The sequence below is a fragment of the Cottoperca gobio genome, chromosome 3, assembly GCF_900634415.1.
Source record: "Cottoperca gobio chromosome 3, fCotGob3.1, whole genome shotgun sequence".
NCBI classification, from domain to species: Eukaryota; Metazoa; Chordata; class Actinopteri; order Perciformes; family Bovichtidae; genus Cottoperca; species Cottoperca gobio.
The window spans coordinates 11,834,222-11,853,122 of NC_041357.1; the positions used below are offsets into that span (position 1 = coordinate 11,834,222).

Here is an 18,901-nt window from a genome sequence, read left to right on the forward strand (position 1 = left end):
CCAAATGCATTTACTCCTGGCACTTTTTCCTTTTTGGATCTAAATAATTCATACCCAATATTACTCTTGACTTCCACAAGGAACAATCAAGCCCTGCAGCTAACAACTGCACATCTAATACAATGTACCAGTATATGAACATGGTCTGCAAAAATCAAGTGGATACATTGAGGTAACAGGTTTGACATTCATCTTAACTACATCAGGACAAAACCCCAGATCATAATAAAGGGGAAGTATAGTCTGAAGGTCATGCAGCACAGAAACAAAGCGGCATATTTTTCAAGGTATATTAAATGTCACATTATTCAGCAATATCCAAATTGTCAGGACCTCTAGAGTAATATCCTCAGCTATATTATTAACAATAAAAAATACCATAATAATTGTGACATATATCTTAAGTGAATGGATTTAACAGCAAAATGTCTTACTCTTCAAGGGACACATAAACCTAATGGATATGATTAAATATAATTTAGTTTTCCAGATGGACAGCAAGGCCCCACTTACGAAACATAATTGAATGTGCGAGCTCAGCTCATTGCCAAGGACTAAACAACTCCCCAGCCTCCACTACATAGAGGAGCTCATCTCCATATTAACTTCACCTTTATTGATCCACTCACACACCCTCCTCCTCTCGCCCCTACACAAATATCCTAAAGTCCTTTTGGGATATTTAGAAATAGCACGGTGTAGTGAAAGAAATGCACGCAGGACTATTTAACTATCATATAAAAAAAAAATGCATACTTGCCCATTGGTAATTGCCCATTATTTGTGTGGAGGGGGGGGGAGGGGGGGGATTCGTCTCAGCAAAAAAACAACTACATGGATCACTAATTCACGAAGCTTTCCCTGCATATGAAATTAGAGGGAAATAATTTGTAACACGGACAGATGACAAAATTCATGAAAATATCCCATGGACCTTCACAGCCACGCAGATATTTTAACTATAAAAATAAATGTTTAAGTAATTATGCATTGTATATCTGTACACTGTAGATACACAGTGATCATGATGGTTCTGAAGTAGCTCACTGGTTAAGCGGGTGCATTTTATCTCGCCACACCCACACAATGTGATCTAAAAAGCCCGTTTGAGTGATGCCTCCAAGAGTTTGAAGGCTTATCAGATACCAACACTGTACAAAAGGTTAATAATACTAAGAACCACATTTCTACAACTCTTGAAAGTTATAACTCAACAATCACATTATCCTCCAACTCAACCATTCGTAGGTGAACAGGAGAATGCCCATGTTATAAAGTAATGAAATGAATAAGGGCTCAAAGCATCTAGGATAGTAGCCCGCAGAGATGGATCTACTACTATTTGAATATTATTTCTTTGTTTGGTTTCTAACCCCTTCGGATTACAAACATACATAAAACATGTCAAACCTTTGGAAAAATGGAAAACATTTGAAAATGGAAAGAAATAACAATAATAAAACAAACTACAAATCTGTAGAATGACAGAATACATAAAAATGTACACCTTTTATCCAACTGAAGGACACGTACTGCAGCTCTATGCCGTCCACCTCAGCCGAGAAAAGTCTTTCCCGAGAGCTAGTGATAACTACCGAAACTTCGAAACTCAAAAAACGGTATTCGGGAGAGCCCTAGTTGCCCAAAACTTTGCATGCTCTCCCTGTGTTTGAATGGGTTTGTTCCAGGTGGTTCTGGTTTTCTTCCAGTCCAAAGACATTAACTCTGGGTGTACTGCGGAAAATAAAAGGCCTATCGGTATGAGAAATGTTGACCAAGGAAGAATAATAGGTGTCGGCCAATGGAGATTCTGATAAAGAGTAATATCCACCTTGATTCTTAAACGTTTTTATTTTTCTTAATAATTTCCAGCAGTACTACCCACATTATGACCTTACCTGTAACTGCAGTTAATAATAACCAAATGACAAGACTGCTGACCGAAAGGGTCTGGCAGAGGGATGGGAGAAAAACACAGCATTATATAGGATGAACACTTTTTTGACAGGGGGAGTTTTTCTCTGCCTGAAACAGATAATGCAACGCTTGTGTATTCAAGGACACTGATGCAGTCTCCATTGAGCATATCAGCATTCATAAGAGAACTCTGCTGTGGTAGGGGTGACTTTGATGCATGTGGTTCTCTTGTTTAAGGGAAAGGAAACGGCACGAGAAAATCAAACCTCCACATACTCTGGAGACTATAAAAGTTGTTGGCACACAACCAATTTTGGAGGAGAGGTATATGCAGAGGACAACCTACATTTATCCTTTATGGCATTTAAAGCTTTTAATATAGTAAATCATGTAAGTACAGATAATCTATAAAACACAGGATCAGAAGTCTGCCGTATTAAGAAGACTCGATGTGCTGGACAAAGAGGAGGAATAGAAGGGTAGAATAGCAGATCAGGTACAATCTATCAATTCCAACATTTAGTCCATAAACATCTTTACACACCGTGTACACTGTGGGGGAAAGCTAGGCTGTCTATTATGACTTTTGTTGAATATTTCCCAAACTCAACATGGACTTTAAAGTTAATGTTTGTCTGAGTCATCGAAAGTGCAGAGGTGGTTTATATGGTCGTTCTGCTCACAATCACTTTATCATAACTCTTTATATATTGTTATTTCAATAATCACAGCTTCATGGGTCAAGTCTGACCCTGGTCATAGAGCCTCTGCCAGTTGTGTAAATTTAAAATGGTCATGGTACTCATAATATGTCCCTCTCAATGGCCCACTGTAAGATCTTATGTGTTATTCCATCGCCAGCACAAATTATTTAAAACTCGTTACTTGATCGCAAGTGTTATCCGACTTTCGTTTAGTACGAAACAATCCATCTTCTCAATTCTACTGCTGTTTGTGGAAACTAAAGCATTTGTGGAAGGCTACTTCCAAATAGTTCCATGTCATCAAGTTTGAGAGGACTTGGCAGCCAAGCAAAACTTCAGTTATGGCAACAGAACGGTACAATTCAACAGTGTCTGTACACTTAATGCATATATAGTTTATTTATTTATCTATTTCTCTTGAAGAGCATTAGATTGGGGTTCAGGATTTAAGGGATTCAGTGGCGATGAAGCGTTAAGTTGTTGGACTGAAGCCCAGGTCTGTGAGCCACAAGATGCTTTTCCTCATTCTCAAACACTCTCTTTTCCCCAACATGTTTAACATGAAGGGCTTCAGTGTAAAACTCATGAGAATCATGCTTGGCCGAATACATAAATCTAAAACAAATACTGCTGAACAAAATAAATAAGCTTTGAATATAGCACTTTGCCAATATTCTTTCCTTCACATTAATGAAGTATCAGTAATGTATTGCTTGTATACGCTAATGACGTCCTGATTTATGGTAATTTAAAATAATTTTTAAAATGTCAACTTTAATCATACACTTGAAAGAAACTCAATAAAAAAAGTCAGTTTTAATATTATAACAATGAAGACAGTTCTTTGTTTAAAAAATGCAATTTGTATAATTTGAATCTACTAGTTAAGAAGGACTGTTAAATAGGAAGACACTATTTCTTGATGTATGGGGGAACAACAAATTGCATCTAGGCGTGTGCTTTGGTGCTGCCGTCTGCATGTCGTGGATCAACAAATCTTTGGGATTTTTTTCAACAACAACTACTAAACACTTACATTAATAACCTCTCAAAAATATAATTAATAAACCATTATATCAGGAGTTTGGTACGAGAAAAAATAGCTCTCCGAAATGCAAACTGCTCCAAATTCAGTCCTATATTGTGCACTGTGCGAGCATCCATCGACTCATGAATGTTTGACATTGGTCCCAAAGGACGGATGTGTTCTCCCTTTAATTTCTATCAGTGGTATAATCCCCTTTTGAAACCCTTTTTAGGGTGAATTAGAAAGGCCCTGCATTCAAAGAGATGAGTGGAGAGAAGGGGGCGGGAATAATCACAAGGGCCTAGCTGTCTGTGTGGATTAGAATAGGAAAGAAAATCCTTTCATCTCAGATCTGTACTTCCAAGCTTGGAAGCATGCATGCACAGACACAACACACCAAACCTCAAATGTATACTTCTCACAGAATAGAGCCAAATAACTCTATGTTGTTAATTTTGTATTAATATACAAGAAGCAGCTATTTATGTTTGAAAAGATGATATTCAATTAGGCTCAGAACTGGGCACGGTAGTCACTGGATTAGAGAAAAGCTTGTATAAAAGCCTTGCTCTCGAGGCTGACCTCTCAGACGAGGCGCAGGGGAGGGCATGCACATGATCTAACTTGCTTCTCCAATTTCTCATGCTGAAATGTGGGCCGCTGCTCTATTTTTGGCGGACAAGCCTTTCAACATCCAGCAAAATGTAACGAGAGGGATAAGACCAGAGAACTCAGACAGAAAACGACAAACTAACACCCCCAAACAACGCCATCTGACAGATAAGAAAACGGATTAGCCATTATGTCTGTTTGCTCAGTTGTCTACCTATGTGGGGGTTTAACTGAGGGTAAAATTACAAGAAGCCTAGCTGTGTGTAACAAGAGTTGACACTAAAAAGATACCTAGAAGATAAACATTCCTATAGCATATGGTTTTATCACACAACAAATGATAAAATACTTTATTTTAATGAAGTCCTACAATAATATGGATTGTAAAACCATTGCACCATTAGTGCTTTGTAGTCAAAACTGAAATAGCCAAACAAACCACACACACACACACACACACACACACACACACACACACACACACACACACACACACACACACACACACACACACACACACACACACACACACACACACACACACACACACACACACACACACACACACACACACACACACGCACACACACGCGTGTGTACTTGTTTTTCCAAAAGGCTAAACAACCAGTCAAGTGGTATTTTTAGGCAAATTATAGATAATCACACAGTGGAAGCTGGGAGGCAGACCTCAGTTAAGAATCTGACTAGTGTATACAGAAAAGCTTGTTCTGCTTATGTCTTTTGGTATGCAAAAAATGACTTCCTGGACTGAGTATATCGTCCAGTCTAGATAAGATGTTAGCCTAAGGCAGTGCATGCAAACACACATGCATATGAGCATATTAAAAGATGCCGTTTGTTTGAAGAAAACACAAACTCACGAGGTATGTTTAGGTTCAGATGTTATCTCATTCTTTGTTTCCCACCCCACCCAAACACAAGTAAATTATTTTTAGTTCATTTAGCATTTGGTAAATGAAGAAAACCCATCTGAAACTATTTTGGATATTTTATTAATCACTTTAGTAATGTTTCAAGCAGAAATGCCAAACATTTGTTAGGTCCAGGTTCTCAAATGTCTTACATTGCATTTTAATATTTTGGGTTTTGGACTGTTGGTCAGACAAAACAAGACATTTAAAGATATAACTATTGGCTTAAAGAAAATGTGAGGGACAGTTTTTCACTGTATTCTGATGTTTTATAGACCAAACAATAATTTGATTGCACACAAAAATTCTAGATTTGTAGACAATAATAAAAACAAATGTTAGTTACAGCAAAAATATAATTTAAAGCTTTAGCTCAAAACGAAAGAGCACAAGGCACCATAATGCATGATGAGGGAATGAGAGAATGGGCAAACAACCAAACAAAATCTTTATTTGTCTTTATTTTATATTTCTATAATGGTACTTCAAACTCATTTACATCAACACCGTGATTATTGTACTGTAAATGCTCTTACTCTGTCCTTGTACTAATTGTTATATGTTTTGCTGTGAAGCACTTTGGGCTGCAATTCTTGTATGAAACGTGCTATATAAAATAAAGCTTATTATTATTATTATTATTTATGTCATTGCTCTTCCATATTAAATTGAAAATAATGGCAGACTTGTGGTGGGTTTATACTGGTGACATTTCATTGACTAGAAAAACAAGTCGCAGCTAAAACATCAAGCTAGTAAACCTCAGGACTGGTTCCAAAGGGTGTCAAGTTTGGCAAATTGCAGGATTTTGACCTTACGGCAGGTTGGGGATACATTTCTCAAGGTTTTTCCAATGCAAATTCCAAATAGCATTCAATCTTTTAACTTGATGCGGCACCAAAGAACAAAATAAAATGTATATTTTAGGAACATCATACTTCAGAGAAAATAAATACTCTTTGATAACAAGCAATAGTGCAATGAAGTAAGGAATTTCACAGCTGAAGCATTAGTGATTTTACGAACGTGTTCCATTTAACAACAAACTGGCTGCAAACAATCCCCTTAGAAAAGTATTAGGGGGAGGGCAAGAAACGTAATCCTCTCTTTAATCACTCTTGCTCAAACACTGCCTTGCTGTTAACTTCCTCTTTGTTAAACTAAAAACCTTTCACAAGCTGTAAAGCTACTGGACTGCAAAAAAAATTCTCACCCAGTGTTCCTTGGTCAAACCTGTGATATTGATAATTATTTTAAAATGGTAACCAAAAAACATGTACATTTAGCGGTGGAACTACCGAAGAATTAAAAAGGAGGAAGTTCTTTCCACGTGGCCAAAACAATAGAGACTGTGTAAGAAACTATGGAGAAATCCCCAGACATAGTCTGCAAACTCCTTTAGAGCCGCAGCAAGTCAGTACAAACTTTCAGCCACCTCTTCCCTCATTGGTAGAAAATTCCAGTTGAGGGGGGGGGGGGGGGGGAGCCACGTCTGCTCCTCCCCACTGTGTGGGTTTTGTTCTGCTAATCAGACCACATGCCTCAAGGATTCAGGAATCCAAGAGCTCTCAGCCAGCTCCTCTCATTCCACATACAGCCGCAGCAGCCTGTGACAAACTATTCAGTGTGTTGGGGGGGTTAAAGACTCTATCCATTCATAACACTGTTCAAGACTCCCTCCCTCCGCTCCTAATCTGAGGCAGTTCTTTACCCTCACCACCTCCTCCTCCTTTTACCCCTCATATGCCCTCGCTCTCTCCTCTCACCAAAGCAGAGCCCTTTTTTTATCCATCTGCATACTGCACACTGGGTCTGAATAGGCTCATGGTTTATTATTAGACTATGGTCCAACCACACACCCAGTACGGTTTAAATAGAAAAAACAGTACTAGGCCTACATTGAAAGTCTTGATATTTGGCTTTCTCTTTCTCCTAGCTTGTTTTCCCCCTCTTATTCTAGTTTGTTTCCTCCTGGCTCTCTTGCTACTCACACATTGAGAGGCGAAATGAGGCACACTGAAAATTTGCAGCCCGACAATGGAAGACAGCTGCTCTTGCTGCATAAGTCTTTCATGAGCTGAATTAGTGGTACAAGCCTTTGCTCTCCCTTCCCCCCAAACATGCCTCCCCTCATAGCAAGCTGATCCAGACACAGCAACACACCTCGTGGAAAGCTTAGGAGAGAGAGAAAGACGGGGAGGCCAAGACAAAGCATGACAGGGGCTTTGTTTGACAGATCTGTGATTGCTTTTTGCAAAAGTTTTGTGTCCCTATAGATCGTGTGCATGTGACGTCACGCTTATTTCCCAACCCGTAAGTCAACCATGTTGGATGATATACACAACCAAGACGGCGCCCGTTCACGTGCGAGTTGCTGCAATGCTTCGTAATTTTCTTTGTATTTAAACGTCTAACATTGAAAGAAAATGCCAATCGTGTACGCAGTGTATAATTGTGGTCATAACGCTACTCGTGACCCAGAGAAACGGTTCTTTAGATTTCCTAAAATCATCAAAAACAATAATCCACAAAAGAGGGATGAATTGCTGTCTACCGAACACCGTAAACTGTGGTTTAGCAACATAAATCGTAAGGATTTAACAGAAGGAAAAGCACAATTCACCCGTGTGTGGCGTGCACTTTATATCTGGTAAGAGCTCATGCTAAAGCTATGTTTTCAATGTTTACGTTAAACATTTGTGCTTATGATATACCCGAACACTGTAAGACCTTACTTCTCGTCACCAGGAGAAGCGGTCTTTTTTTGGCCTTCTGTGCATGTTTTTGTTTTGCTTATTCTTGAGCCTACTTCACTTGCGAAAAGCAAAGCACCAATGTGAGAACAAGCTTCGCTTACTCCAGCCATACAGTCACAGTGTGCGAGGATAACATCGCCGCTCTTCTCACTCACAAACCACGGCTTGAGCGGTGTATCTCGAGCTCTTTGAGAGTGATTTACACGGGCATGGACGAGCACCCTGTCATCTTTCACTGGTTCACAATATCTGGATATTCAATCGGCAGTAATGAATCTAAATCCTCAATACAATCCGACGACTTTAGCGTGTACGGGTCACGGCCGCAAATTTGGATTTTTTCTCTGAATCTTGCCTTTGCAGAGGACTCCGGCGAGTCAACATACTTTAAAGAAGTCGGAGGAGTTGTTGTTCGCTTTAGACGCCATTGTTGATTTGTTTTTCATCCAAAATGGCGTCGCACGCATACGTCACACAGTTTTGTCACGTGTTTGCACACTATCTATAGAAAACCATCACATCAGTTCTTAATTCTGGGTTTTAAACACAATGTTAAATTAAGTTTTTAAAATGATAATGAGGTTAAAATAAAACTATTACCAAATTTAAAAGGGGCTGAATGCCAGAAGCTCTTACAGACTGCCGATATGAGAGAGACTCCAATCTCTTAACACTTCACAAACTAGAATCATCAAAATCATCAAAAATTACTTCTCACAGATCAAAATCTATAAAAACACACATTCAAACAATTATACTGATAAAATAAAGGTAAAAGAGCTTTCACATCATGATTATGAAAACCTAATGAAAGAAAAATACTTCAAAGTGGGAGCCACAGATTGCTACTCACGAATAACCAGCTTTCTTTATAAAAAAGGAGCAACAATATGGCATTCACACTCCCTGCATGGAGTTTCAAGGTTTACATGTACCTCGAGTAGCTCTGGGCATGATTTAAAAACAGTATTATGTTGATTAAGTCATGGAAAACATTTGTTTTATAAGATTTGTAGAGGATCAAGGAATGAACTAGGCAATAGTTAGTTAGACCGTTAAGGGGGGAAACTGAAAATCACCATTGTTGATGAAAAACTGCCAATAAGGCTCTTATTGCAGAATTGGATCCTGAGATCAGCTGCACTCAATCCAACCAAAACTTTTCTTTCAAAGTTTTCATTATTCCCAATTGCACTTGTGGTAAAAGCAAGCTGACTTTACACTTAATATCAAAAGCGACAACAAATCTCAAAAGCCATCAGGAAGTGGTGAGATGGGACACAAATCAAGATAAACATCCACTGAGGTCAAGGTGACTACAGGCAGCAGTGTTTACGACTGGAAAGAACTGGTTCCAGTATTAAATATGTCCAAACGAAGAGCTTGTGGTGTCTCTCCACAAGGATTTCCTGAGCAACAAGACCACAACATTCTTTTTCCAATTCAATATCTGAATCTGTGGTCTGCTGTGAGGAATCTGGTATAATGGTGGCTTATGCTACAATCACTCTCTAATATGGATTTCTAGGGTGAAGGTTGATACCAGTTTATACAGCAATGTGAATCTGAAAATGTTTGTAACTGTAATAAATTATTGACTGCAGTTGAATGAAGCGTAAGTGCAGAAATACTAGACTCTATGAAGAGCTACAGAACACTTATTTAATTTAATTTATTAGGATCCTCATTAGATGTAGCTAAAGTAGAAGCTGTTCTTCCTGGAGTCCACAACAAACACAATATTCTATACGTGACAGTACATAATCATCATATTTGTCACAGTAATAAGCTTGTGAAATCACCACAATGAGGTTTGCAAGATAAAACATATTACATTGCGTAATAAAATGAATCAACTTAAATGATACATTTGTGTCACCGGTCTTTATAAGGTCCAGTAATGTACGAATTGTAAGATTGGGGTATTATCTGGAAAGATAATATATATATATATATATATATATATATATATATATATTAACAGAAAATATGTTAACGGTTTCATTGTCAACGCTGACTGATCGACTTCCTATAAAGAAAAGAGACAGCAAGCTCAAACAAGTTGGATAAAAACATTGAAATTGTTTTAATTTGGCAGCCTTTTGGGTTTGTACCAAATGACGAGAGAGCGCCAACTAATCGTGGAAGCGGTCTGTAAGTTTTGTGGCAGCTTGAGATGGAAATATTAAAAATTCATTCCCATCTCAGAATCAATCTTCTATTAACTTATGCGAGGTTGTGTTCATCTGATAAACTGTAAAATACAAAAGATGTACTGATGGTTCGATGTCAGACCATATATTTTGATAATCATTGAGGTTTTTTTCCTTCTTTTCACCACTGTGTATTTGTGGAAGGTTTAGACGTTAAAATATTGGATGACCCATGAAACTGACATTTGAAAATAACAGCGCTTTTCTGCAGTTAATTATTTTCCATCATGTGATTGCACAAGCCATTTTGATTTACACTGATTCTCCTGGATGTTTTGATTTGCAATGGCATGTCAGTGAGGAATAGGACACTGTAAACCTTGAAAATATGTGGTATGCAACTATGCATGGTATGCGTCTTAGTCTGTGGAATAAAGGAGTATCCCTGGGACAAGCACATTCACATTAAATGAAAATATAAAAGGCTCAACCAGTTTTAACATTACTACATGTTTTTAATATCCTTTCTAGCAGCTGTTCCGTGATTAAAAAGAACACAATGTTCAACATGTCTGGTATTAATGTCCTTGATTTTATCTTATTTTCATACTTTATATAATCTAGTGTTTTGTTTTGCCTACAAGCTCAAACCATTTCACATTATTGTCAAGGCAGCTGCTAATGGCAGACGTGGAAAACAATTAGTGTCAAATGTTTTCTTCCTGTAGTAGAGAGGGACTCCCTGAGGATGAATGCTTCAAACAGACAGAGGCAACAACACAGAAATCACAACAGCAATGAACCTGGGGCTGCAGATAATTCAATACCATCATTAAATACTATCATTTATCAGCTTTCTGTGGAATCAATCATTGATCGGGTGAATACGTTTTGTTATTTCTTATAAACTCTGTTGTCCAAATGCATGATTCGAAGAAGGCTTTGATTAAAAACTAAGAAATGTAGTTATTCGGAGAGCTAGAGAGAAAAGTTCAAACCCCGATTTGAAATGGTCTGACACGGGCGTCAAGGATTTTCGAAGCTATTCGACCGACCGACAAGCAGTTCTGACTGGCAGCTTAATACATCACTAATGTCTGCAAAGAGTGTACATTTAGGTGTTCAAGATACACGTTTGCGCAAGATGTAAAGAAGATCCAACATGTTTGTACAAGCACTTCAGTGCTGTCAGTCTGTTAATAAAGCAGCAACTCTTATCTGCCTTACTAGAACACAGACAGGTAAGCCAACAGCCTCACTTTGTAGTAAGCTTCTTGATATAATTTACTCCCCTTTCTAAAATAAGTTGCAGTCTCTTTTCTCTTGCAGAGCCTTTAAAAGCCCTGGCACTACTTAAAAGGAATGAGTTGTAACACAATAGCAACAGTCAGCCAGGCACAGAGAGGCAAAGAGAAAAAACTCAAGCTAGCTCTCATGAGAACCCTCCACTACCCGAGCTGGACATCAGCAGCAATGCAGAGCGGTGGCTCTGCTCTTTCATTGAAGTGCTGCCTTTCCTTTCTCTCCCCCCACTTTTCAAAGTAACATTGCCAATATAATTTTCCATGAGAGCTGCTCCATTTATCAAGGCCAATGGCTCATTGAGGCAGCTAACGAATGCCTTAGTCCTCTAGATTTGTATAATGAGAGGTGGGAGAGTGAGACACACTCAGAGGTGGTTAGCACTTGTACGAAGGAAGTAGAGATGATTTATTCAGAATCCGAGAGCCAATGCTTTGGGGAGCTTTAACTTAGGACACAGACAATGTATTCTTGCTATTACACCTCGACCATGGAGAACTGCTACTGAGAAACATACTGATTAGTGCTTGGGATTACACTGGAAAGAGAGGGAAAGCTAGTTCTTTTAAATTAACAGTCAAGATGTAATGAGGCTGACAAACTTCCAAATCTACTTCCCAACAGTAATTGTTTTTCTAAATAATGTTGTGTTGTATTATTTTATTATATATACACAATATCTACAGCAATCTAGCATTCAGAACAAGTATAGGATCGATACAAGTTCCACATTACAAGATATAATTCTCTCACATCATTTCAATGTGCAGATAAAATTATTTTCTGGATTTACATTTTACAAGCCACAAGAATTACATATATGGCAAGGTTGTGAGTCAGGTCAGCAGTCTTTTTTCCCCCATCAGATTAAGTATCAATTTTACAGTTTGTGTCTGCCACATCAACAGTCATGTGAAATGCTCTTTTGGGGCATTGAGATTATGTTTCTGTCTGGATGTTATGGTGGAGTTCAGGTTGGGATCAGCGCTGTTCTGTCAGTCCACATGGCTGCAAAACTTAGTCATTTGCAGCAGCTTTTGCAAGAGGGAAAATCTATTCCAGAGCAAGCTCGGTCTCAGGTCTAACAGCATATGAAATACAGTATGTATGCTTGCTGATGGCAATGTCATTTTTACATGTTTGGGGTATGCGCCTAAAACTAACGGACCCGGGGATTAAAACCGATGTGAAACAGAATAAAGCAGTTTCACATTCAAAATCAGTGTTTCTCCGACGCTTTTCGGCTGCCACTAACGTTTGCTTAGATTGTTTGTCTGATAACTTAAAGATCCAGACGTCCGATGACTAAAATCCTTTATCTGGTTAAAATAAATATATATATATATATATATATATATATATGACCAAGATCAAAAAAGTGTATCGTAAAAATGTGGCTTAAAACAGGATAAAAAAGTACATTTATGACCGCTTCTGGCAGACAACCACAATGCTGACAGATGCACAAAGGGGATACGACGCCATTACAGGCCAAATGAAACTGATGTGGAAATGTGACATATTATATCCTTAACTGGGGTTGCCAACCTAAAAACTGATTTTAAAGCCAAAATGGTGTGCAATAATTTAATCTAATCCTTTTTTCATCACATTTTAAGGAAACCTTTCATCAGCTAGATATTTAAAAGCAGTTGTGACCTCTCCTTTATTCAGTGTTGAAAACCAATTCACGTGGTTCTCCCTCGAAAGCCTTTTCATTCTAAATGCATTATGATTACAAAGACTCTCCTGAAATTTCCTTTCATAGCAGTCCGCCCAAGGAGACTCTACAACTTGTGCTCATGACTGGGTGTCCTGGATTTAAGGAATCAAACAGGCTTCCTCGCAGCCCATCCCCCACGCCACTTTCAGAGCAGCAGGAAAAACGACGAAGGCGTGCTTTGCACCAGCTCCCTCCCCCACACATTGCTCCACCAGGCATTGCTGGGGCTTGTGGGATTAAGAATGGAACACGATGACAGACAAAAACAGTCCTCAGCACCTCCCTGCCCTGCTGTCTTTTATACTGCCAGAGCATGAAAAGGCTGCTGTGAGGCATACAATAGACACAGCGATATATCAACTCTATGAGTGAACAAGATAAGTGTGGGTGAATAGCTACATGGATCTTTATATTGTTCCTTGTAAGATAATGTCAGTGCAGAAATTGTGTGGAGAAAATAAAAGTGGAACACGATGTAACATTCACTTCACTTCATCTGGCGTAATGTGATGTATATGTCAGACAGCGTCTACTATAATCTTGACATGTCTGAACTTGGTACTTGGTTTTACTGGCTCATGAGCAGTACATGGTTAACTGTAACCAATGTTGGCTGGTATACATTTTTAACATGGCATAACACATTTGAAAACATGAAGGCACTTCCTTTTAAAATGAACCAAGCCTCTGTCGTCAAGAAGTGGGGGAAAAAACAACAATCCCTGTAGCTGGTATGAGCATCATATTCGTTAAGGGTGTCCTTATTCACAGTGTGGTAATAAAAGAGAAAACAGCAGTAGGTCTTTTTTTATGCATCACATGTCAGACAGCTTTGGGGACCGGAGTGCATCTCCGAGTCTGCCGTCAATGATATCTACGATAGCCACCACAAAGCAGAACTTCAAGAACCCTACAGCGTTCGGTCCTATAGTGTCCCAATGTATTAATTAATACCATCATGATTAAACTGATGAAAGCCAGTATTTAAAATATATATATTTTTCACAGAGAAATAAAGCTCCACAGTTGTATAATTTTGCTAACACATTTCAAGAGTTCAGGAACACTTTTACAGCAACCTCCAAAATGCGCAAACAGGCTGAGCTGGCATAGCTCTATTTATAGACACTGTTTGTATGTGGGTATGTTTTAAGAAAATAATTACTTAAATGACCTAATTATAAAAAATATGTTTACTTTCTTTTTTTATAAAAATGTATTTAAAAGCTACATATGGCTTTCATCAACTTTATAAGAACTTTTGATGTAACTTTACAATTGACCCAATAAAACCTGGATTTAATAACTGCCTTCAGTTGCCGTCAGTGAAATAATGTAACACAGCACCAAACAAATCCATGCAGCATCAAAAGAAAGTTAAAAAAACCCTTACCTTTTCATTTTTCACCTTCTTTAACGTCTTGCATTCACTATTACCATTTTCCACCTCCTCTGGTTCAGTTTTTGCGGTCAATGCTGGTACTATCCCTACAGGTTCAAGTGCAATATTCCCCATTTGATTGGCCTCTGCCAAGTCTGTTGATTGTGTGTTCTCAAAGGACGCATTACGACTATTCCCCAAATCAACTTGGGTTTGAGACACAACATCCTTCTCCACAGCAGCTATTGCCACAACTTGGGCTCCATCTGTTTTGTCCTTCTTACTTTTCCCACTAGCCCCTTCTTTCTCTTTTTTACCACTCAGAACACCTCTGGAAGCTTTGCCCCCTTTTTCCATGTTCTTTCCAGAGGTGGAATTGTTGCCAGCAGCTCCTGCACTTGCTGCTGTGCCTGTTGGCTCCCCTTGAGTCCGTCCTGTAGTTTCTTTTTTGCCCCCGTCTCCAGCTGAAGCTTTGTTACTATTGTCTTTAGAGTTCTTACTGCGCTTGTATTTGGATTTGCTTTCCTTGCCTTGAGAGCCAGACACTGGACTAACAAACCTGATGTTATCAGGCAACGCTGCCACTGCACTGGGTGGTGCCGCCATGCCGTCCTTGGCGCCAGACATCTCAAGTTTGTCCTTCTCTAAGTCAGCGTCAAGGTCAATAATCAGATTTCCAACACCGATATCCCACTCATCCCCGCTATCGTAAGTGTCCACCGCATTAGAGTCCACACCTTTCCCGCCTGCAGTGCCACCACTTAGGGACATTTTAGTGCCAACGGCCCAGGATTGCCTCAGTGAGGTCCGACACCCTCTCAGATGGTTGGGGCTCAGGGGCAAGGGTTAGAGAATCCTCACGGTCTACTCGTTCCTGTGCCATTTAACCACATATTGTCCTAAAAAGAAAAGAGAAAATAGTTATATTAGTCTAATAATTGTGACATAGAAATAACATTGCTACAATTCTGCCATCACAGAACAGAAAATGTTTTTGGGTACCAAAAAAATGGTTTCATCACGAGGCAGTAATTCTCTGATGATCACTGCGCAAACCACTATGGTAATACCCACTGGTGTGACAGCACTGCTTCGAAACCCTCTCCTCATAATCACTTCCCACAGTCGTCATGGCAACCATGGGAAATGTAGCCTAAATCCTGCTTTGACAGCCAAGGTGGCCCACTGTTCTGAATGACTGGCTCTCTTTTCACAAGGCACTGCTGATAGTGTCACTGCTGATAAATAAGGCGTAGCTGGCCTCACCCCCCCCCCACATGGTTTATGGAGCTGTGTCTTTTCATCTCAAGCACACAATAGTAATCTTGCATTAGCAGAGGAGCCTAAAAACATGAATGAACCAGTGTTTTGTCTCAGGAGAACGCCAGTTTGTTGTATTTGCTTACACAACGTAGCCAAAAGGTCACCATGTTTCATATCTTTCAGTAAATTAATTCCAGAACAGATTCCAGTTGTGCTTAATTTTGGACAAACTGCAGATCAACATAGACATAACAAATATTGTCTTCAAAATGGAACAACAATAGATTAAGGTACTTACTTAAGATCTTTTTTGTTTTATCTTAATATTTGCAAATCTTTCTTTGTGAATTTTGACAGTGATTGATAGCAAAGACTAACATGAAAATGTGTATGTAAATACAGTAGATACATCTGTGCGATTACTGCTCTTTAGTTCTCGCTTTCAGCGTCAGACAATTAGTATGTCCATTTCAAGTACTACAACTGATGCTATTAGGAAAAGTCAAAATCTTCTGAGGGGAAAAATGGTGTAGATCCTTCAAATGTAACTTCTCAAGCCATGGCTTTTTGTGCACCATAAGTGATTCAATTATATGTTTTTAAAAGGCTTCTGGTACAAATAAATTGCTGACACCGATACATATTACCCATTTCATTGTATACCACTGCTAAGAGTTTTATTAAGTGCTCGTGTTACGAGTCAGACATTTACAAGGCATCAAGCAATCCCCTCGATAAAGTACTGATACTTGATACTCCTATCTGTTGTGGGGGGGGAAAGGTATCATTGCATCTTATGGTTTAACCCTTCAGAAGTTGTAAATCACTGGTGTTGAAGGGGTTTCAGAAAGAGTCAATTCTCTGAAAATCTTGTGCTTACAGTCCCCCCCAAGAACTCACTGCATGTTGGTAAATAATTAACACTCCCATCTAGTCCAAATCCCCCCCGTGCGATACAGAACATGAAGGATGAGGAAGCATGAGCACAAAAGACTCTGGAATGGTGGTAGGGGTGATTAGATCAATACCGCCTCAAACAGGCTTGAAATTGATGATTCTCTTTGTGCTTTTCTACAAAATACAGCCAAACAGTTCACAGCAGAGCCCTGGACAGGTCTTAATGCAATTATGTTCATAGGTATTTATAATTAGTAGCAATGGTGTGTTTGTGTTGTGTTTTACAACCTAAGTAATGAATCGTAGATTTCTAGTGGATAACTGAAATGTTTTCTACCTAGTCTTGCAGATGTTTTCTGATAAATACGCTTCATCTCTAGTAAAATATGTTTAATTTAAAATGCATCCTTTATTAGAATCCACAAGCAACTTAAAAACTAATATTCCCACATACTTACTAATTAATTTGGCTTTTAATATAAAGAAACACTTTTAAAAACTACTAATTAAATCTGTGAACTGAAAAACTGATAAAAACACTAGAAACAAGCACAATTGTCTAGTAATTGAGAGCACCACTTGCTTTAAAAGTGTTGAATATTTAATTTCTACTTTATCTAGACTTGTAATTTCAATTAACAAAACAAACCTGCACAGCATATAAACCACAAACTCTGAAAGTCTTACAAATTCATATTACATCCCCAGACTATTAGCCCTTGTGTAAATACGGCTCATCCTGATAGGAGGCTTATCAAGTCAAATCCTGAAGCTTCTCCGATAACTATGACAGCATCCAAAGAGATTGTATGGGGATGTCAGCATATTTTCTGCTTCATTACGGTTGGGAGTACAATTAAATTAATCTCTCTGTGATGAAAGAGCTCCAAGAAAATTTCAATATACTCATTTGTCCAGTTATTAAACTGCATACCAGACAAGCCCAGTTTTATCTTCCTCTGGAAATAAGGAGCTGTAAAATACAACAACTGCATCGAACGGTTACAGTACAAAATAGCTGGTACTGCTCCAGTCTTTAACGCTGGGTTGTTCAAAGCAAAGCAGTCATTTTGCACCATCTACCATTACTCAGCTCTCTTTAAAACAACAGTCCAACATGGCAGCTGGATCACATAATGCACAGAGCACATGTTGATTCAGTTAAGGGGCCATGCATATCACCCCCAGCAGTGACAGAGGTAAAACTGTTGAACACTCATTTGATCACCGTGCCTGCTTACTCCTCACAGATGGCTCCCCAAAGGAACAACAGTCAGTGGCAGGTTTTGGAGGGCGGAGAGATGCAGCTGTCCCTGTTTGACTGGGTAAACAGTTGTGAGGTCTAATTTGTCCAACACCTCCACAAAGGAGAGGCTGAAACTCTATCTGCAGTTGACCTACTGTATTGCCTTTAGCTGGAACTGCAGTGCAAGCCCATTTGAAAAAGCCCCACTGAGGAAATGTCCCGGCAAGTGCCCTGTTGAGCGAAAGGCATGCAGGCTGTGCAACTCCCAGCGTGCTTGTCCTTTTTTTCACAGATCTAGTTTCATTCAGCAATCTATCACGGAGGCCACATAAGCTGCAATGAAAGTACAGAAAGAAAAGACCGGGGGAAAAGCGATTTCTGGTCGATTTGCTGTGGAACACAACTGAATCAGACCTGGTGTAATGTAGTGTTCTGCATGCATCTGTTAGGCAGTTAGGCATTAAGCAGAAACTAGAGGATGAGGTGTTTATAACCTGGTTTTGATTCTATTTGGGCACAGAGCACAATTGGACTTATTTTGCTGATTGTTATTTATATGTGACAAACAGAGGTGTGGATCCAGAGGGGATGCAAAGTAAAGGTGGAAAATTACAAAAAAGGCACAAGAAATAGCTATTACAAGTAACTACTGTGACTTTCATCTACCTTATAAGAAAGCTAAAACAATACTGTTTGTGTGCAGCAATACCTCCAAAAAAACCACAACATGGAATTCATCAAATATATATGAGTATTTTTCAAAGGTAAAAATGCATGCATGTGATGGATAACATTTGTTTCAAGTGCTGTATGTCAGAAAGCAGAACAGGTAATTATAGTCTGAATTGCACAGATAAAAAAAATAGCTCTTTAGTTTAGGCATAAATGAGATATGCTCTCAAATTAGGCATGTGTCGACATGAAAATTTCACAGTGCGATTATCTAGGCCAGAACAATCTCGATGCATGATGTTATCACAATAATAAT

General features: G+C 38.9%; 1 protein-coding gene across 3 annotated transcripts in view; it reads right to left on the reverse strand.

Annotated features, from left to right (window-relative positions):
- The window catches only part of znf609b (zinc finger protein 609b), a 74,578-nt gene that overhangs the window by 35,975 nt on the left and 19,702 nt on the right, over nucleotides 1-18,901 (reverse strand). For all 3 annotated transcript variants that reach the window (XM_029458523.1, XM_029458530.1, XM_029458514.1), the window contains exon 2: nucleotides 14,520-15,406. In XM_029458523.1, the coding sequence (XP_029314383.1) occupies nucleotides 14,520-15,278 (759 nt within the window). In that variant the 5' untranslated portion in view covers nucleotides 15,279-15,406. The remainder of the gene's footprint in view (nucleotides 1-14,519; nucleotides 15,407-18,901) is intronic.